Below are 18,253 nucleotides of genomic sequence, written 5' to 3' on the forward strand. Positions count from 1 at the left end.
GAGGAGGAGGAGGAGTCACCTTGAGCTCTCGCTCCAGCTGTTTCTTGATGTTCTTCTGAGAGTGATAGAGCTGTTGGCACAATCCTCATTCACCCTGTCACTTCATCCCCTCTCCCTCACTTTGGGTTGAGCTCGGGCGAGATGAAGGAGCGCGTTGTCCTGCGGAGGCGTCAGTTGCCTCGCTCCTCCTCCTCCTCCTCCTCCTCCTCCTCCTCCTCCTCCATTACCGTGCTAAGCGAGAAGATGCTGGAGCGAGACTTGAGGAGGCGGGAGAGAGCGCCTTCAAGAGGAGGAGGACGGTGAGAAACTTCGAACGTGTGCTCTAGGAAGGGGAACCTCGAGTGTCCGTGAAGTCCAGCTCAACCTCTGCTCGACATCGTTAGCGCCTCCTCCTTCTCTCGTTGCCTCCTCACCCGTGGAGGCGAAGTCGATGTCGAAGGGAACGATCTGCGATCGAGTCACGCACAGCAGACGAGCACAGGAGGCTGGACCTGCTCCCGGAGCTTCAGGAGGTGCATGACTAGGAACAGGTTCGCTTCCATCCTCCCCCTCGTCTTCTGCCATCCTCAACTCGTCAGCCTCCCACCTCCTCCGTCACTCTCCGACCTCGAGAGTCTTGCAGGCCGCCAGCAGAGACTCTGTACATGCTGGATATGGATATCCTCGTCAGAGAGAGGAGGGAGAGCGACAGCGAGAGAAAGAGCGAAAGCGAGAGCGATGATGGGGAAAAGGAGGAGGAGGAGGAGGAGGAGGAGGAGGAGGAGGAGGAGGCTCTGCGGGAGCAGCGAAGGGGAGGAGCTTCTTTCACCTTGCACCGCCTCCTGTGCGATCCCCTCGAAGATTTTCTTCTCAACCGTGCGGTACAACTAGACCAACCTCAGCTGAACCTCTAGCTCTCACAGCACGTCACCTGCGCTAGACACGCCAACGTGCGGGGCAGCGTGGGAAACCAGAAGTTGGGGCCGTTGGATGACAAGCCTGCGATCCATCAGCAGGAGAGCAGCGAAGAAGAGAGATCGACAAAGGAGGGAAGGAAGGAGAAGGAGGGGAGGAGGAGGAGAGAGGAGGTAAAGAGAGGGAGGAGGAGGAGGAGGAGGAGGAGGAGGAGGAGGAGGCTACTGAAAGATGAATCTGACCATCGCTGCTCTTGTTGCCAAACTTTGCCGGATAGTCGAGATCCTGCTTGGAGGGGTGGTAGGCCTGCAAGAGGGTTAGATTTGCGATCGTTCACCTTGGGGGCACTGACTTGAATCTGATCTCTGATGAAGATCTGAGCGCGGAAGATGAGCCGCTCCTGCACCTGCTGCCTGTCAGCCGCTCCTCCCTCCTCCTTCCCGCTCACCTCGTGCAGGATCATCCCACGCATGGCGACATGGCGGCAAGACTTGCGCCTCTGAGCAGACGATGTCATGCCATCGACTGAATACCAAGGGAAGAAAAAAAAGAGATGCAGACGTAGAGGCAGACGTAGAGGTAGTGGTAGAACAAGGAGAAGTGGAAGAGGCAGAGGAAGGAGAAGTGAGGAAGAAGCAAAGAGGATGAGTGAGGATGGAGAGACCTGAGCTCGATTTGATCCTCCAAGACTTCTCCCTGCCATGATCTCAGCCGGAGCCAAGAGAAAAGGTCAAGGTCGACGAACCTTGAGCAGCGACGCGAGGGAGCACAAGACGTCCAGGTCCACAACCTGTCAAGGTCGATCAGCCGATGTGCAGCTGGGGATTCAGGTGTGCAGGAGCTGCAGGAAAGGAGGGAAGGGAAGTCAAGGCAGAAAATCACCTTCAAGTAGAGAGGACGGAGCGCATCTACCAGCATGTCGCACATGGGACCCATAAGAGCCTCGAGCCCGACGCTAAGGAGCAGGAGGGTCAAAGAAGAGCAGGAGGACGAGAAGGAGGGTCAAAGAGGAGGAGGAGGAGGAGGAGGAGGAGGAGGAGGAGGAGGAGGAGGGTCAATCAGCAGGAGGTCAAGAGCCACCAGGTCAAGGACTGTTCGCACCTCTCTTCGATGGGTGGGAAGAACCTCTGATGCAGCTTGTACTCCCTTGGAGGCAGGAGGTGAGACGAGTCAGAGGAAAGACGATGTAGACAACCTGTGGCAGACATCGCACAGGTATGCACACCCAGCCCTTGCAATCTGCTGCAGAGTTGAGGAGGAGAGGAGGAGGAGGAGGAGGAGGAGGAGGAGGAGGAGAGGGCAGGCAGTTCGACCTGTCCGAGATCGCCGTCTCCATCCCTCAGCGCCGCGTTAATCTTCGACTGAAACATGCCAACTCACTTCACTGGTTCTTCTCCCCCCCACTTCCCCCCCTCCTTTTCCTCTACTCTGTTGTCTGCTCCCCTCTGCTCATCTTCTCGCCTTTAAGCTTCATTCTTCTCCCACTCTTCTCCCTCTCTTCTCTTCTTTCACTCCCTCTCCTCTCTTCTTTCTCTCCTCTCTTCCTTTCTCACCTTGACTGTGTCTTGCAGGAGTGATCGTCGTTGTTGGAAGTATACGTCCTACGTGACATCAGCGATGAATCCAACAGCATCACATTCCCCACCTGAAGATCAACTAGCAGCGAGTAGTATTCCTTCCCCCAGCTTATTCGTGAGGAGATCTGTCGGACAACGTCACACGTCCCACCTGCTCGCGCGACGATCATGCTTCATACCTTCTCTAAGACATCGCGAACTCCTGGAGGGAGGAGGAGGAGGAGGAGGAGGAGTAGAAGTCAGCAGGTCTAGCATGCAGAAAGCGGTGGCTTGCCTTGAGCGACAGACTGATACTGCACATAAGCAGCGAGAGCAAGCTCAACGTCCCCTCGAGTCGACGTCTGGCTCGTGTCCACGTCCCCGTTGTGCATGCTTCCTTCTGCCTGCTCTCCCGCATTCGCTTGCCCAGCGGAGTCTTTCAAGTGTTGCAGGACCTTCTCGGTAGCCGTCTGATCAGCAAAGAATCATTCCTCCTCGACCCGCCTCTTCTCTCCTCTCCCCCTCCGCTCTTCTCCTCCCTCTCCACTTGCTCACTTGCAGCGTCGCGGTCACGTACGCTCTCACCATTCCCAGCGCCTTCGCTTGAGCCTGCCAAGGGCGATGAGGTGGAGGCACAGGGGCAGCGGTCGGGGAAGCACCTGCTTGAACCTGTTCAAGTAGCTGCTGGTGTCCGCGAAGTTGTTGTTCTGCCGAGGGAGGCTGAGACGAGACGAGAGGAGGAACGAGAAATTGTTACCACTGAGAGCTGCCCAACAGCATCGTCGATGGAGTTCAAGACTTTTTCCTGCGCATATAGATCAGCAAGAGACCTTGAGGACCTCGGCTGATCTCACAAAAGAGGAGGAAGCGACGTCCACTTTCGGCTGTCAATGTGAAGTTGAGGAGGAAGGAAAGCGAAGGAGAGCGAAACAGATTTCATACCTGACTCAGCTGCCGTTGGACATTCTCAAGCTCGTCATAGATCTGAACTTGGATCAGGTGGTTATGTACATGTCCCTCCTTACTTGTAGTTTGGTCTCTATGGCTCCTGCTAGCTTTTCTAGTTCCACCTACGAGATCGTATCAGTTCAAGGAGCAAGAAATTCACACAAAGGCTAGCCACCTTATCTGCCAGCAGCTTTTCGCATTCCACATGAAGCGTGCTAGTCTTCTCAACGACTGTGAGAGTCGTTAGTGAGAACACACCAACCAATCATAGCAAGGATTTGCATGTTACACAAAGGATAACAGACAAGAGATATTTGAAGGTCTTCCTACCAAAATCGTGTTCACTCTGCAATCCTTGCAACGCTCCCTCAACAGAATCAAGCTTTACACTCGTCAGACGTCCTGTATCTCGTAGCAGGCGCTATTGGTCATACCTTGCCCAGGATTTGATCACACAGACTGAGGACAGCGCGCATCCTCTTGTGATGCTCCTGCGGTCTCATCAATGCAAACTACAGACAAGCTTCATCGGCAATGTGAGCATCTGTTCTTACGTGGACTTCCACCAGTTCCTCACTATCATCCTTATGATCGTCCCTCTGCATCAACTCTAGTCAGACCATCCCACGAGCATCTGAATGGTTTCACCGTTGCATCAGCAAGTCGAAGAAATAGCTGGGATATGCCGCCACTGTGCCAGTCATCTGACAGCCATATCCCTTTACACGGACCCAACCGATTTCTCGCACGCACCTGTTGTTGTCTTCTCGCTGACAACTTCATTCTCCCACTTCTTATTCGCCCATGGTCGCCTACAGACATTCGTTACCTCAAGGTCCATTTCTGACAATTACGATCACTTGGAGCAGATGTTTCCCAGGTCTGCAATCAGTTCTTGTTGCTGTATCAGTGAAGTCAGCAGGAGAAAATCAAATCTTTCAATCTTTCATACATCTGAACTCAGCATCGCGCTAGCATCCCAAGCTATCAATGAATGAGGACCACGAGAAAAAAGAAAGCCAAACAAACCTTTGCGACTAGACTTAGATGCGGTGTACTTGATCAATTCGTCTATTTGCCTGCTCGAACGTGTAAGCTCGGTACACAATCTGAACTCCTCTAGCATTTACTGAAGACTGCAACCACCAAATCTCCCCACATGACATCGATCGAGATTTCTACCCACAAAACATCGATCGAGGTTGCTAGCATTTGTCCCACACTACATGACCTACTTGGAGGTCTCCTCCTGCGAATGCTGCACAGGCAGAGGATCGTCGATCTCGTCCGCCTGCTTGATACGTCACGACACATTTGAACGCATCAGGATCAACACAGACCGCGTTGAGATCCATTTCTCCCAGCTGATCCTTCACAAATCAGGGCTGAGCGAAAGTCAGGGTATCGAATAACAAGACAGACTCAATCGTAAAGCCATGATGAGGCAACATTTGATCATCAGAAATCATAGAGGCATCGTATGCTACTTTCAGATTCCATAGCGCCTGACAGCAACTCTCTTTCCTTCTCTTCTCTTCTGCTCTTCTGACCTCAGCTTATCTCAGCTCATAGCCAGATAAAGATCATGAGAGTTGTAATGGGAAGGGATGGGACGAGATGAGACGAGATGAGACGAGATGAGACGAGATGAGACGAGATGAGATGAGATGAGATGAGATGAGATGAGGTGAGATGAGATGAGATGAGGTGAGATGAGATGAGATGAAAAATAAATCCCCAGATCACCTTCGACTACTTTCCAGGTCTAAATACTCAATATCCTGCTATCAACTCATCGTGCTCTTCTCTTCACCTCATTCTCTGCATCTTTTTCAAGTTCTGACCTCTGTCATAAACCCAGCCCCTGCTCAAGCTCTATTTCCCATCCCTCTCTTCTTCATTTCTCTTTATCTCGCCTGTATCCACTATCGGGTATCATCTGCCTCTTTCTGATTGCTCTCTCTCACTATCGTTTATTCCTCTCCATTGCCATCCCGCATATCCTACTCGCCATCTTCTCCCGCTGCTGCTTCCTTTACCTTGCGCTCCTCTTCTCCTCTCTCTTCTCGTTTCCCTAGCCCTCCGATGCCTTCTCCTCTCCTTCTCTCCCTCCTCTCCCTCTCCTCCTCCTCTGCGTTCATCGCTTCCTCGAACAGCATGTCGACCGTCATCAGGTGGAGAGAGGGGCAGCGGGGTGGTACCATTGGAAAATAAGGGGTGGTAAAAGAAGAATCGAGGGGTCATATCAGATTGCAGAAGGGGTGATACTGGGAAGATGGAGGGGTAGAAAAGTTCAAGGAGGGGGTAGGGGTGAGTCAAGTAAACGGTTATGTAGGTTGTTTCCAGTTATGAAACCGTTTCATGAGGTGGGATGCGGGCCAGAAAAAATGCCTCTTCGCTCCATGTACCAAGTTTGATAGGAGGAGCAAGCGAGCGGGAGAGGGGGGAAGCGAAGCAGAGAGGAGGAGAGAGGAGAGGACAAGGCAGGAGAGCATCTGAGAGAGAGGAGAGGACAAGACAGGAGAGCATCTGAGAGAGAGGAGAGGACAAGACAGGAGAGCATCTGAGAGAGAGGAGAGGACAAGACAGGAGAGCATCTGAGAGAGAGGAGAGCAGGTCAGGGTGTTTGAGTGCTCGTTCACTCCTGAATCCGAAGACCGTCAGCCATGCGTTTCTTGTCCACTTGTGTGAACTTCTCGTTTCTCCTACTCCTCGCAGCAGGCTCGGTCAGGTCAGAGGCTGCCGTGGGATCGCGATCGTGGGACTCAGCCTTCGGACCTTATCACTTGAGAGGCGATGAAGTGCGAGACATCCTCGCTCATTCCTCGTCATCGTCAGACAATTATTGGGGGAAGGGGTGGGGGTTGCATGCGAGGCACGGGTCATCCAAGCGTCGAGCCACATGGAGCGTCGCACATCACCCGCAGCTCCGGCTCACAACGCAAGACGCCAAGCTGCCTGGAGCAGCAAGCACGCAGGCGGGGCACCGGGATAGCGAAGCTTGGATCGTTCCAGCACTGTCACGGGTGATGGAAGGGAAAGTGGTTCCCCACGAGCGAACAGGGAATTCATTGCTTCCTTCCTCCACTTCCCCCCCCACACCCATTGCTGCTCCTATCTCAGCTCCAGCAGTGGCGATCGGAGCAGGGAATAATCAGCATCTGACAGCACGAGGGAGGAACGCAGCTCTGCCTGTCAGGTCAACGACGCTGGGAGAAGCAGAGGAGGAGGCCGAGTACTCGCCTGAGAATGCTCCTCCCAACGAGCCGCCTGAGGCACATGATAACCTGCAAGAAGATTTCAAAGGGAACGAGGGGTCAGTGAGCGAGGTGGACGTTGAGACGCGGGAGTTCGAGGACGACATGAAGAATGCCTTTGATTTGAACAAGATCACCTTTGCGCAAGTTCCTTTGCACTACTGGGCATGGTGGATAGCTCTTGTGTTCGCCGTGTTGACCTGCTTGATCTCTGGCCAGCTCATCATGGCGCATCTGGAGAAATATGGTAACTCCTGACTGAGTTAGTTCTTATGTTTTTGACTGGTTGAACTTCAGAGAAGCCAGATGTGCAGAAGTATGTTGTCAGAATCTTATTCATGGCTCCGATCTATGCTATCGATGCCTTTCTGAGCCTGACGTTCGACAATGCTGCGGTAATCTTGATGTAGCGAGGAAGTACCGCATGACCCTTGTATTCCCAGCCCTTCCTCAACGTCTTGAGAGACTGTTACGAGGCTTTTACACTTTACAACTTCATCAAGATGCTGTATGAGTTGCTCGGCGGTGAGAGGACTGTGATCGAGATCATGTCCAAGAAGAAGCAGGTTCTTGCACCCTCTGGCTCCTTCACCCATCTCACCTCGCCCTTTCAGATTGCTCTTCCTATTCCGCTTCACTGGATAGAGCCGTGGGCTATGGGGGATGAGGTGGGAAGGAAGAGGGCCGATGAAAGCTCTTGTTGACACTCATGGAATATCAGATGTTTTACAACTGCAAGTTTGGAGTCTTGCAGTACATCGTTATCATCCCCATATGCGCCATCGTCACCTTCATCACGGTAGCGGTGAGTTGTCTCCCGAGGGTGTCCCGCCGACGTGCCTTGTGACTGGGTGAGGCAGGCGGGGGCGTACGAGGGGCCGGAGTGGTACACGATGGACTTATGGATCACCATAGTCAGCATCGCGTCGGCAACGTGAGCTGAGGGCGCTGGTGCTGGGCAGCTGCTGACGTGGCGGCGGCAGGTGGGCGATTTATTGCCTCATCACTTTCTACCTGTCGATGCAAGAGGAGCTTGAGGCCTCTGTGTCGAACGCCCTTGGGAAGTTTCTGGTGGTGAAGGCAGTTGTCTTCTTGTGCTTCTGGCAGGTAACTCAGCTTCCCGTCCTCACTGTCTTGCTCCTCCTCATACCTTCCTTTCCTCCTCTCCTGTCATTGCTCGGCAAGATCCTCCCTTATGCTGCCGTTTGACCTCTCTCTCTTGCTGCTTGCTCTCGGCCACCTTCTCCTCCCCATCTTGCTTGACGCTGTTCCTCTGCAGGGCGTTGCGCTCAACCTGGTCCTCATCATCGGCTACATCCCTGAGACGACTCAGTACTCGGCGAAACATTTCGTGGGGGCGATCGAGCAGTGGCTGATTTGCATGGAAATGCTTATCATCGCCATCTGCTTCTATCTTGTGTACCCGGTGGAGGAATTCACAAACAAGACTGAGATGCAGACACGGACCTACGGGAGCACGGGAAAGAAACAGGAGGAGGGCACGAGTTTTGTATGATAGGAGGGGCAGCAACTAGGTGAGGTCAAGATTCATTCAAGTCGCCGATAAAGCCTAATGCTGAACTTCTTCAAGCTGCCACCGGATGTCATGTGGGGGGAGAGGAGGAGGAGGAGGAGGAGGAGGAGCACAAGTTCAGGGGAGTAGGAGGAGGGGGAGGAGGAAGTAAGAGGGAGCGGGCAAGGGGGTCGATACCTCTCGCCTTCTTGTGGTGGCCGAAAGAACTTGAGCAAGACCGGCGTTCCTGAAGGACCCAGCACGCGCTTGTACCACCACAAAATCTTCTCTGCCCTGCTGAAGAGTTGAAAATCTTCTCTTCTGCCCCTGCTCCTCCCCCGCCCTCCCTTCTATCCACCACCATGTCCATACTCCTCCCTGCCTCCTCCTCCTTCTCCTCCAGTACCGTCCAGCTTGCAACGTGTGAGGCTGATCTTCTATTCTCTCCGACTCCACGCCTGCCAACTCTTAGATGAGATGGGAACGTGGTAGAGCGGAAGAGAAGGGAAGGGGAATGACGGTGCGGACAGGAAGCGGAACAAGTAGGAGGAGAAGAAAGGAGGAAGGGGACAGGAGGAAGATGAGAGAAAGGTCACAGTGAGGAGTGAGGCGGCAGAGAGCAAGGGGGAGCAAGTGCAGGACCGATGAGTTTATCTCCTGTTCTGATCTCCTTGCTGTCATAGGCAGGAGAGTTGGGAAGGACTTCGACGACCTGAAGTTGAGCATGAGAACAGTCCTGGGGAAAGAGGCGAGGAGAGGGGATGAGAGGGGAGGGGAGAGGAGAAGAGAAGAGAGGAGAGGAGAGGAGAGGAGAGGATAGAGGAAAGCGCAATGAAATGGAAGCAGGACGAGAGCAAGATCAGGGAGGAGGGAGGAGTGAACATGCAGGAGGGAAAAGTTGGAGCAGGAGAAGCAGAAGAAGACGCAGAAGAGAAGGAGGAAGAGAAGCAGGATGAAGGGCAAGAGGAAATGGGAAGAGAAGCAGGAGCAGGAGCAGGAGCAGGAGCAGGAGCAGGAGCAGGAGCAGGAGCAGGAGCAGATGGGGAGAGGAAGAGGAGAGGACCTCCATATGGCTCTCAGAGTCAAGCTTCATGATGATTCCAACCCCACAGAGCTCGTTGGGATCGCCGCCGCGCGATTCTTGTGGAGGAGCTGTCTGCGTGACGGTTAGTAAAGAGGCGGAGGAGGGTGGAGGGGTCAACCAGCACTTCGAAGGAGGGGACCTGTATGCTATTGATGAAGCTCATGAAACCTTCACTTGCTGTTGGGAGGAGGTTGTTCTCGTCCCAAAAGATAGAAGGGAAACGATCACGCGCGACTTTGTCTTCCTGCAGGTCAAGGTGAGGAGACAAGGGAGCAGAGAGGAGAAGAGGAACAGGAGCAGGAGATCAGACCTCAGCCCTCTTGCGAGCTTCATCAGACTCCAGCTCCTCCTTGGTCCACAGGTAGTTGGCACCCTCTAAGATGATCTGCGACATCAGCTTCTCAGCGGCGACAGCTCGGGGCAGTACAACACTCACGTTCCCTCCTCGCACAATCCAGTTCATCGGCTTCGAGTAGATCTGTGGGAGGTAAGAGGGGGGAAGGGGAGGAGAGCAGGAGGAGGACGAGGAGGACGAGGACGAAAGGGAGGAGAGCGGGCGAGGGAGTGGGAGACGGACGTTGGTAGCAAGACTGTCACCTTTTCTGCATTCTTGAGGGCGACATAACCGTAGAAAGGATACTCGCGAGTGTCCTCTTCCTCTACATTTTCGTTGACCGTGAGAGTAGCTTGCATCATAGTTGCCTGCTCAATCTGATCATCTTTCTACCCACTCCAACTTCCACCACCTGCCCACCACCACCACCACCACCACCAACTCCTCCTCCTCCTCCTCCTCCTCCTCCTCCTCTTTCCAACTGCTCACCGTCAGCTGTCTTCTGAAGTACACGCGAAGTTTCCCTCCCTTCCTGGTGAGACGGAGCAGGAGAGGCTCCAGGGTGTAGAAGTCGCAGCGCTCATCTCCTACCTGCACTGCCATGTAAGAAGGCGAACAAGCGAGGAGATGGCAATTGAACCATCGAGGCTTTCTGTGGAGGGGAGGAAGTGGTGGAGGGAGGAATGAGGAGGGAGGAATGCGAAGAGGGAGGGACAAAAGGGGACGAAGTTGAGGGAAGTATACGAGGGTACGAGGGCAGAAAGGTGAGAGGGATAGGGAAAGGAAAGACAGCAAGGTAAACAGGACCGATGGGAGGAAGAGGAGGAGGACAGAGTACAGAGGGGAGAGAGGACGAGGAGAAAGAGGAGCAGGAAGACAGGGGAGGAGAACGAGGAGGAGACCTGAAGAAATTCATCGCCAGGGAGCAGCTTCTTGGACCCTCCTGCCTTCACCTCCTCCACGAAGTTCCCAGCAAAGGTGAGGCCGAGCGACCTGACCTCAAAGCAGGGGATCCAGCCGTTGGAGATGAACTTGTGCTGGGTCAGAGGAAGGATCACCTGCTGTAGGATCCTGAGAGGAGAGTCAGGGAGATGACAGTAATGTGAGGGGGCAAAGGACGAACGAGGAGGAGGAGCAAGAGGAGGAGCAAGAGGAGGAGGAGCAAGACGAGGACGAGGACGAGGACGAGGACGAGGAGTCAGACCTGATATCATGCGGGTCATGAGACCTCTTGTGGTTCAAATCCACGGAGCTCTGGGCGTGAACGTACTTGCTGAGGTTGTGCTGGAGACTTTCAGAACGCCTGAGAGGATCCCAGCTGGAGTTCACCTTGTGCTTGCCGGAGGTGGGGGTGACTGTGACAGGAGGACGTCAAAGGGGGAGGAGAGGCGGAACTGACGGTCTGACCGTCAGCCTTGTCGGGGAGCCACTTGAGGTCCAGGCGGGCGATGGCGAAGGAGCCCTGAAGGATGATAAGAAGAGAGGAGGGGGAGGAAGGGAATGGAGATGGAGGATGAGAAATGAAGGGCAGCAGGAGCAGGAGCAGGAGCAGCAAGAGCAGAAGCAGCAGGAGCAGACCTCATCGATGAGGATTCGTTTTGAGTTGCAATACTCGCACTCTCTCGTGGAATCGCAGAACTTGCAGGCGACGATGAGGGGGAGGGACTGAAATTCTCGTCCTCGAAGACTCAAAAGGTTTCGGAAGTCAACAAACTCCGACGCCACCACTCGTTCACCCCTGACATTCCGATCATTGATCCTCCTCCACTGACCCGCCTCATCGTCTTTAAACACCTCTGCCACTTCCTCTTCTTCCTTCACTTCCTCCTCCTCCTCCTCCTCCTACCCATTTTTGTCGCATTCATACAGGATTATCTGCACAAGCAGTTTCAATGACCATGGCGCAGCCTGCACCTCCTACCTCGATCCAGGAGCAGTCGGGCGGCGTGTCGAGGCTAAGAGACTGGTGCCATTCGCACTCCCAGTCTGTCTCGCACTCCTTGTCCCCTATCAGCTCCGTGTTCGTCCTGCCCCCGTTCGAGCTCGTCAGAGAGCTGGTAGTTTTCGTCCTCCCCTCACTTTGGGAACGGTCGCGCCTTTGCGGTAGCGGATCCGTTAGTGTCTCCTCTTTCTTCCCCGCCCTGGGAAGGGTCAGGAGGGAACTTCGCTTTCCTCCCTCTCACATGGCTTGTCTTTACTTTCATCTTCAGCACGCTGTTCTCTACGTCTTGCAGCAGCACCGTGCTCGAGCCGGCAACGCTCGAGATCTGCGAGCGGCATGACGAGCATGCAGTCAAGGAGCAGGGGGCAGACCGTCACTTGGAGGGAGTCGAAGATGTCTTCTTGCATGCCCAGCTGAATGGTGACTTGCGAAGTCTAATGTCAAACGTGTCAGCGCTGAGAGCGGAAGGAGAGGGCCCAAGGGCAGACGTTGGTCAGCAGGTCCAAGACTTGATATCGGTGCTCCTCCTCGTCGTTGACCCCTTTGATGATCTGGCAGGAGAATCAGATGATCTTCATGTTGCCCCTCGGACTCTCTTTTACCTTCCCGTTGTGATCGCGAACGTAGAAGACTCCTCGCCTTCCGCTTTGAATCAGAGCCGTGATCTCACTGGGCGAGACAGAAAATTCTCCGAGGTAGACGGGAGTTGCAAAGGAGTAGTCGAAGAATTGAAACTGATCGACAAGGAGGTTCATATCATAGATCCTCCCTCCTTTTCGCTCCCTCCTCCAACCCCCCCCTCCTCTCCTCCCCCCACCTCCTCCTCCTTCTCACCCGCAGCGGTGTATCCACTTGCCTCGTCCAAGCATCGGGCGAGTTGGCGGGGCCGGCGGAGTTCTCAAGGAGGTGATCCTGGTAGTGCGGGTCGTTCATGTTGACGGCGCTGACGCACAGCAGGGAGAGACAACTGTTGTCTATCGGGAACTCTGAGCATGACGCCGCCATCAGTAAAGGCAGCACAGGCAGCGGCAACTGACCGAGAGTCTGGTCGAAGGTGGGCGAGAAGGACTTGCCGGCGTATCGACTCTCAGCGTGGTGCTCTCCGAAGGAGACAAGACAACGGACCTCTGCGACTCACTTGAGCTATCCAAGGACACCCCAGCAGGCCACCAGCTGCCTCTCACCTGGGGTCTGCTCGAACTGATCGGGAAGGAGCCTGTCGAACTGCTGCCGGAGGTTCTTCCCCTCGATCAAGTGGACGTACAGCTTTCCTCGAAGAGGATACACCATCTCGTGGACCTCCTCGTTCTCCACCGGAAGAATCGTCTGCATCGGAGCAAACTCTTGCCCCTCCACGGCCCGATGATCGATGCTGAAATCATACCTCTTCCTGATCGCCTCGACAAACTGTGGCCCTTCTCCATCACTCTCCGAAGAGCCCGCTCTGCAAAATCCGGTGAGCAAGGGAGAGTCTGGGAGAGCTTGCGCTACGATGTTGAGCTTGTGGTGACTGATCTTGACTTGGTGACTGACTGGAATCCAGGACAAGTCAACCCCAGCCCGACCAGACAGCATCTTCAAACCTTCCCTGACACAAGAACCGGAGCAGCCAGACGTTTCCTCACGAAGTAGACTCGATTGCCTGCAGAAAGGGTCAACGAAGTACAAGGATAGCGCTTCAGCTCTGACCTCCCTGTCTCCAGCTCACGTAGTCACTTGGCAGCTTTCTGTTCACGAGGGCTGACAGCAAGCTAGACATCAGAGACAGCTCTCAGATCCTCTTTCATACCTCCCGCTGCTGGAACAACAGGATTCAAGGCCGCATTGCTCTGCTTCTGCGCAGCCTTCTTCTCTTGCTCTCGCTTCACGTCCGGATGGTTACGATCGGCTCTACAGTTCGTTGATTCATGTATGTTACAATACATTCCCCCTCCCTGCACAAACTTAACAAAACCGTCACTTATTTGTCTTTTCCCCGAAACTTTGCTGAGCTCGCTGCCAGGATCAGTTCAATACTCACAGTCTGTCCTCTACCCTGACTGACCATGTACGTGTCCTGGTCTAACTTGTTCTTCTCTTCATCATCGCTACCCTCCGCTTCCTCTTCCATTATCCTCCCTCTCCCCCTTCCCGTCGCTTCGTTGCCCAATCATGTTTTGACCTCTCCATCATAAAGGTTTCATTTCGGTCTGCCATCATTGTGGTTTCTAATAAATCCGGACCACCAGCTATTGTGGTTCCAGCTTCTGCTCCATTTAGCATCCCGAACCACAGCAATGCGCTTGCAGCCGAGCTGATCGCGATGCGAGAAAGAAGAGTCAGGACAGCAGCGAGCATGAGAGCAGAGGTAGACGTGCGAGCCGAGGCTTGCCTGCTAAAATGGACATCGTGCTCTGTCCACCCCGTCATAGGCAGTGACAGGAGATCCCTTAACTTCAGTGGCGCATGCGATGAAGAAAGCAGAGAGAGTTCTAGAAGGATTATGCTTGGATGTGCTGGAAGAGAAACGATTTAGATGATAGCTTGCCAACAGTTCCCCTGTGTACCTGTCGCGTTCAGAAACGTATTATGGCAAAACCATTGACTCTGACCAAACTTGTGATACAGGATGTTTGGTATTCTGGTACAGTTCCATTCTTCCATGTTGCATTATGGCGACGAAAGTAAGCCCTTTTGATGGTCGAATGGATGCCATGTTCGTTTTACTCCTGTTGTTTGCAGAGACTAAGTTTAGCGACGCGCCCGGGGAGGACTACTTGTTCAATGTGGAGGGCAACAACACCGACAACAAACTCAAGACTTTGGGTGTGAACGTCGATTCATGGGGCCTTGGCACCAACTGATTCACTCCTGATCGAAAATTCACAAGTTGGGCGGCGGACATGTGCGGACATGTCCCCTTAGCTGATCGAATAAAGATTTTCGAATGATGATGTGTAAACAAGAATTCAGCTGTGAATCGCAACAATATTTGAGAAGTTGCAGTTCTTGGCATCTTTGATTTCTCTGTGCCATGCGATACTGATTGAGAGTTCGCGTGAAGGAATGAACAAAAACGACCAAGAGATGAAACAAGTTCAAGGGGGCGGACCGGGTAGCGTTGAGCGGCATCAAGTCTTGCAAGCCGTCCCCAACCAATGAAACCTGTTACACTCTGACAGGAACTTGCTGAGTGCGGGGGGACACGTGGCAAGGAAGAGACGGACGTTCAGGTTGTTGCAATCAGGGAAGAACTCGCACTGCGAGGATGGAGCTGCGAGGAGGATGAGCGAAGAAGGAGAATGCCTCTGCTGATGGGTCAGCATGATGTGATGGAGCCTGAAAACATGTGTCAGCTGAAACTCTCTCTCCTCTATTCTACACAGACTGCTACCTCAAGGTGCTGGAGTTCTGTCGGGTGCTCTCGTCAAGTACCGAATAGATGCAAAGAGATAGGAGCTTGAGAGGTCTGGAGCCTGTCTTGCTTTGATTGGAGCTGGTCGGAACAAAAGACTCATGAGGCTTACTTTCTTGTCTTCCAAACTTGTACATGGAGCTTTTCTTCCTTTGCCGCTACCATCTGAAGGCTTGATCACACTTCGACAAATCAATTGACGATGTCTGCACAATCTCACTGCAATCTTGCACAAAAAAATGAAACCCAAAAGAGTTCAAGCTTAGGCTTATTGCCATGCACACTCATCAGATCAGCAGACATATTGTCTGCGTCATCTTCTATTGCTTCATGCCACAAGTCAATGGGCATGGGCTCAAAGCCCTAAGCCTTCAGACAAAAACGACCAAGACTCAGAAATGAAACAATTTCCAGATGTCTTACCAACATTTCGCTCATCTTCCAGCATCAGCAACAACCTTCCTCCTCGAGGCAAAGCTTCAGCCCATCGCTGAATTTGAGAAGAAAGCAACGGATTCCAGCACGTGGCTGGGGCTGTGGGAGACGGGCTAAGGTTGACAGCTTAGACAACAGAGATCCTTCCTTCTGACCTCAGAACATCAACCACTTCAATGTCTACATATTTACTAACTTTCAAGAGAAAAATACACCAAGGAGAGACTGATCGCTGACTACTAGGGAAGAAAGAGGTCTAAAAAGAAGCTGCCGATGACGCAAGGCAGGTTGGCAGTGAACTAGGCCACAGACTGGGAGAGCTCGGGAAACTCGATGAATTACAGCGGCATCCGTCTTATAAAGGCCAATAGTGAAGGGAGCGAAACCATAATCCCCGTGATTATCGTCATGATCGTCATTCTTGATCCGATGTTCTCTATTCCTGATTCGAGCTTGATCATTCTTGATCCGATGTTCTGTACGTGTTGCTCCATACCCTGGCGCACATCGTCTATCAGTGTTCTCACAGCAAGGGCAGACCTGCTGCCCGATTACCTTGATAGACCCCCTCAGATCCAAAATCTCGCTGTACAAATTACGACACCGAAAATAACAGAGAAAAAACGGGATCCGTTGGTCGATCAGCTTCTTGGATATCTCACGGTCCTTTGCTGCTTCGACAAAAAATTTCCTAACTTTTTCCGCAGTTTCTTCAAATTTCTGCCTGTTTCCATTTACAATCCTCCGGACCCTTGACCCTGACACAACTGTCGCACACTCGGCCTGGGAGGCCGCCTTCTTGTGAATACAATCGTGAAAGGTGAAAGATCTTAGTGAGTGCTTTGTTGGAGGGCTTGGTGATCTCGAAGCAGATATACTCTCCTCGTTTGACAAGAACGTTGTTGAAGCACTCATTGTTGCTACTAGCTACTGACTTCACATGATCGGGAGATGCAATGTGGCCCTGGAAGACGTCCCGCAGGTAGACGTCCTGCTCGAATTTCAAGCATAAGTCAGCCTGGTACGAGTCCCCAGCCCACGGCTTATTCTTCGTCCCATTGCCCGTCAGATTCTCAGAGGATGCCTTGTCCTTGCCGCGGCGGCCATATTTCTTTGGACCGGAAGACTTTGCCTGCTCCAGCTGCAGTTTTCCGGCAATACGATTGACATTGCTGAGATGTCCAGGTGAGCAAATCCCGCTTTTGTCCAGCTTGTCAGCACTCTCAACAGTCAAGATGATGCTTTCTCTTCTCACAACAGGCATGTTCCCTGGCATGAGTGCAAAGAAACGCTGCTCATAATCATTCTCTGTTTCACACTCTCGCGCTGAGTTAAGTCTTGTTACATCGCTTTGTCCCTGTTCTGCTCTGTCCACTTTCATCCCCGACCCTTCATCCTTGAGATCTGTCCCGCCGACCTCCCCCCGCTCCTCTCCCTCCTCCTTCTGCTGCCTGCGGCTGTCCTCCTCCCGCTCCTCTCCCTCCTCCTTCTGGGGGGGACGGGGGTTGCAATGCACTCGCCCGGAGGCGTCGCAGGCGAGGAGGTTGTCGCAGGCGAGGAGGTTGTCGCAGGCGAGGAGGTTGTCGCAGGCGAGGAGGTTGTCGCAGGCGAGGAGGTTGTCGCAGGCGAGGAGGTTGTCGCAGGCGAGGAGGTTGTCGCAGGCGAGGAGGTTGTCGCAGGCGAGGAGGTTGTCGCAGGCGAGGAGGTTGTCGCAGGCGAGGAGGTTGTCGCAGGCGAGGAGGTTGTCGCAGGCGAGGAGGTTGTCGCAGGCGAGGAGGTTGTCGCAGGCGAGGAGGTTGTCGCAGGCGAGGAGGTTGTCGCAGGCGAGGAGGTTGTCGCAGGCGAGGAGGTTGTCGCAGGCGAGGAGGTTGTCGCAGGCGAGGAGGTTGTCGCAGGCGAGGAGGTTGTCGCAGGCGAGGAGGTTGTCGCAGGCGAGGAGGTTGTCGCAGGCGAGGAGGTTGTCGCAGGCGAGGAGGTTGTCGCAGGCGAGGAGGTTGTCGCAGGCGAGGAGGTTGTCGCAGGCGAGGAGGTTGTCAGTCTTCAAGCCCTCAAGCGTCACATCCTCGATCCTCTGCATAGACCCTTCATTCGCCTCCTCTCCAGCTCGCTCTCACCTGCCCAATGCTTGCAAGGCTGCTATCCCGCTGCTCGTGCAGCTCTGTCGACATCTTCTGCGGGTCCCAGTCGCTGAACTGCATCCTCAAAGAGGACGCAAGGCATGAGCTCCGGCACGACGAACCTACAGCTTGACTCTGCCGCTTCATCGTGAAGAAGCAGTTCCCTGAGCTCACAAGGAGGAAGAGGAGGAGAGTCTGCAGGAAATGTTAGATGCCCCTTCCTGACATCAGCAACAAGAACCTTGAAAGCGCTTTCGGACATGCTGAGGTCTGCTAGAGCCAAGCAATCTGACAAGCTGAGACAGACCGTTTGTCTTATTCGCCAATCACCCCACAGCCTCTTTTCCTTCCCTACCTCTGCCTCCCTACCTCCTAGCATGCCTCCCTGCATCAACCTCCCTCCCTTCTGCTCCAACTCCTGCTCCTTCCTGCTTGCTGCTGCCCGCGATCATCCTCCTACTTTGAGAGATAAACACGGGTAGTTCTTTTCCAATCCTACTAGAAATTTTTTTTTAGCGAGAGAGAGGGAGAGGAGCGGAGGGGGTGGGTACCAGGTTTGTGGTTCAACAGATTAGTCCCTGATTGTCACAGATGCGAAAAAGGAAGGAGAAGAACAAAGGCACTACAATCTGATTAACAAGAACAGGGAGCTTCTCCCGGATGTTTCTTATTGCAGTGGGATGTAGCGCTCGTGCTTGACGGTGTGGGAGTTGATACGGTTGCGATAAGAAATGGCAGGGATCGTCCTGACGTTCCAGCCCACCTCGGAGAGGCGGTAG

General features: G+C 53.6%; 5 protein-coding genes across 5 annotated transcripts in view; 2 read left to right on the forward strand and 3 right to left on the reverse strand.

Moving 5' to 3' along the window:
- COG3 (oligomeric Golgi complex component 3) overlaps positions 1–4,785 on the reverse strand; it is an 8,682-nt gene extending 3,897 nt beyond the window's left edge. The window contains exons 1-35 of the mRNA XM_005831637.1: positions 4,739–4,785; positions 4,634–4,689; positions 4,428–4,477; positions 4,351–4,382; positions 4,259–4,299; positions 4,152–4,210; positions 4,047–4,102; positions 3,953–3,997; positions 3,833–3,889; positions 3,661–3,724; positions 3,574–3,629; positions 3,476–3,520; positions 3,393–3,434; positions 3,305–3,334; positions 3,208–3,255; positions 3,110–3,157; positions 3,006–3,059; positions 2,771–2,920; positions 2,540–2,596; positions 2,448–2,495; positions 2,208–2,255; positions 2,090–2,133; positions 1,996–2,040; positions 1,777–1,849; positions 1,640–1,684; positions 1,343–1,393; positions 1,232–1,300; positions 1,137–1,200; positions 911–978; positions 809–866; positions 607–638; positions 414–447; positions 228–280; positions 121–159; positions 20–70 (exon numbers count right to left, since the gene is read on the reverse strand). Coding sequence (XP_005831694.1) covers positions 20–70; positions 121–159; positions 228–280; positions 414–447; positions 607–638; positions 809–866; positions 911–978; positions 1,137–1,200; positions 1,232–1,300; positions 1,343–1,393; positions 1,640–1,684; positions 1,777–1,849; positions 1,996–2,040; positions 2,090–2,133; positions 2,208–2,255; positions 2,448–2,495; positions 2,540–2,596; positions 2,771–2,920; positions 3,006–3,059; positions 3,110–3,157; positions 3,208–3,255; positions 3,305–3,334; positions 3,393–3,434; positions 3,476–3,520; positions 3,574–3,629; positions 3,661–3,724; positions 3,833–3,889; positions 3,953–3,997; positions 4,047–4,102; positions 4,152–4,210; positions 4,259–4,299; positions 4,351–4,382; positions 4,428–4,477; positions 4,634–4,689; positions 4,739–4,753 — 1,827 coding nt within the window. The 5' untranslated portion in view covers positions 4,754–4,785. The remainder of the gene's footprint in view (positions 1–19; positions 71–120; positions 160–227; positions 281–413; positions 448–606; positions 639–808; positions 867–910; positions 979–1,136; positions 1,201–1,231; positions 1,301–1,342; positions 1,394–1,639; positions 1,685–1,776; positions 1,850–1,995; positions 2,041–2,089; positions 2,134–2,207; positions 2,256–2,447; positions 2,496–2,539; positions 2,597–2,770; positions 2,921–3,005; positions 3,060–3,109; positions 3,158–3,207; positions 3,256–3,304; positions 3,335–3,392; positions 3,435–3,475; positions 3,521–3,573; positions 3,630–3,660; positions 3,725–3,832; positions 3,890–3,952; positions 3,998–4,046; positions 4,103–4,151; positions 4,211–4,258; positions 4,300–4,350; positions 4,383–4,427; positions 4,478–4,633; positions 4,690–4,738) is intronic.
- Positions 4,786–5,893: 1,108 nt separating this feature from the next.
- GUITHDRAFT_152947 (hypothetical protein) lies at positions 5,894–6,667 on the forward strand (the record flags this gene model as incomplete). Its single annotated transcript, XM_005831638.1, has 1 exon — positions 5,894–6,667. A coding segment is annotated over exon 1 (488 nt), but the record flags the coding sequence as incomplete, so codon positions are not given.
- Positions 6,668–6,808: 141 nt separating this feature from the next.
- GUITHDRAFT_94984 (hypothetical protein) lies at positions 6,809–8,239 on the forward strand. Its single transcript, XM_005831639.1, has 7 exons — positions 6,809–6,902; positions 6,953–7,050; positions 7,099–7,221; positions 7,301–7,354; positions 7,377–7,498; positions 7,639–7,762; positions 7,935–8,239. The coding sequence occupies exons 1-7, from the start codon at positions 6,881–6,883 to the stop codon at positions 8,169–8,171; spliced, it is 780 nt and encodes a 259-aa protein (XP_005831696.1). The 5' UTR covers positions 6,809–6,880; the 3' UTR covers positions 8,172–8,239.
- Positions 8,240–8,760: 521 nt separating this feature from the next.
- Positions 8,761–13,638, reverse strand: GUITHDRAFT_139637 (hypothetical protein; the record flags this gene model as incomplete). The annotated part of the gene is made up of 22 exons (XM_005831640.1): positions 8,761–8,880; positions 9,232–9,324; positions 9,392–9,496; positions 9,563–9,637; positions 9,689–9,730; positions 9,850–9,954; positions 10,076–10,177; positions 10,489–10,657; positions 10,791–10,941; positions 10,994–11,048; positions 11,165–11,428; positions 11,508–11,613; positions 11,666–11,727; positions 11,770–11,853; positions 11,900–11,962; positions 12,131–12,262; positions 12,363–12,655; positions 12,713–13,043; positions 13,112–13,170; positions 13,218–13,268; positions 13,318–13,462; positions 13,549–13,638. The coding sequence occupies 22 exons, from the start codon at positions 13,636–13,638 to the stop codon at positions 8,761–8,763; spliced, it is 2,697 nt and encodes an 898-aa protein (XP_005831697.1).
- A 2,659-nt stretch (positions 13,639–16,297) lies between these two features.
- Positions 16,298–17,827, reverse strand: GUITHDRAFT_152949 (hypothetical protein; the record flags this gene model as incomplete). The annotated part of the gene is made up of 4 exons (XM_005831641.1): positions 17,716–17,827; positions 17,472–17,669; positions 16,775–17,428; positions 16,298–16,714 (listed from the first exon to the last, which is right to left on the reverse strand). Coding segments are annotated over exons 1-4 (1,290 nt in total), but the record flags the coding sequence as incomplete, so codon positions are not given.
- Positions 17,828–18,253: the final 426 nt, after the last annotated feature.

Source organism: Guillardia theta (genome assembly GCF_000315625.1).
Source record: "Guillardia theta CCMP2712 unplaced genomic scaffold GUITHscaffold_39, whole genome shotgun sequence".
Lineage (NCBI taxonomy): Eukaryota > Cryptophyceae > Pyrenomonadales > Geminigeraceae > Guillardia > Guillardia theta.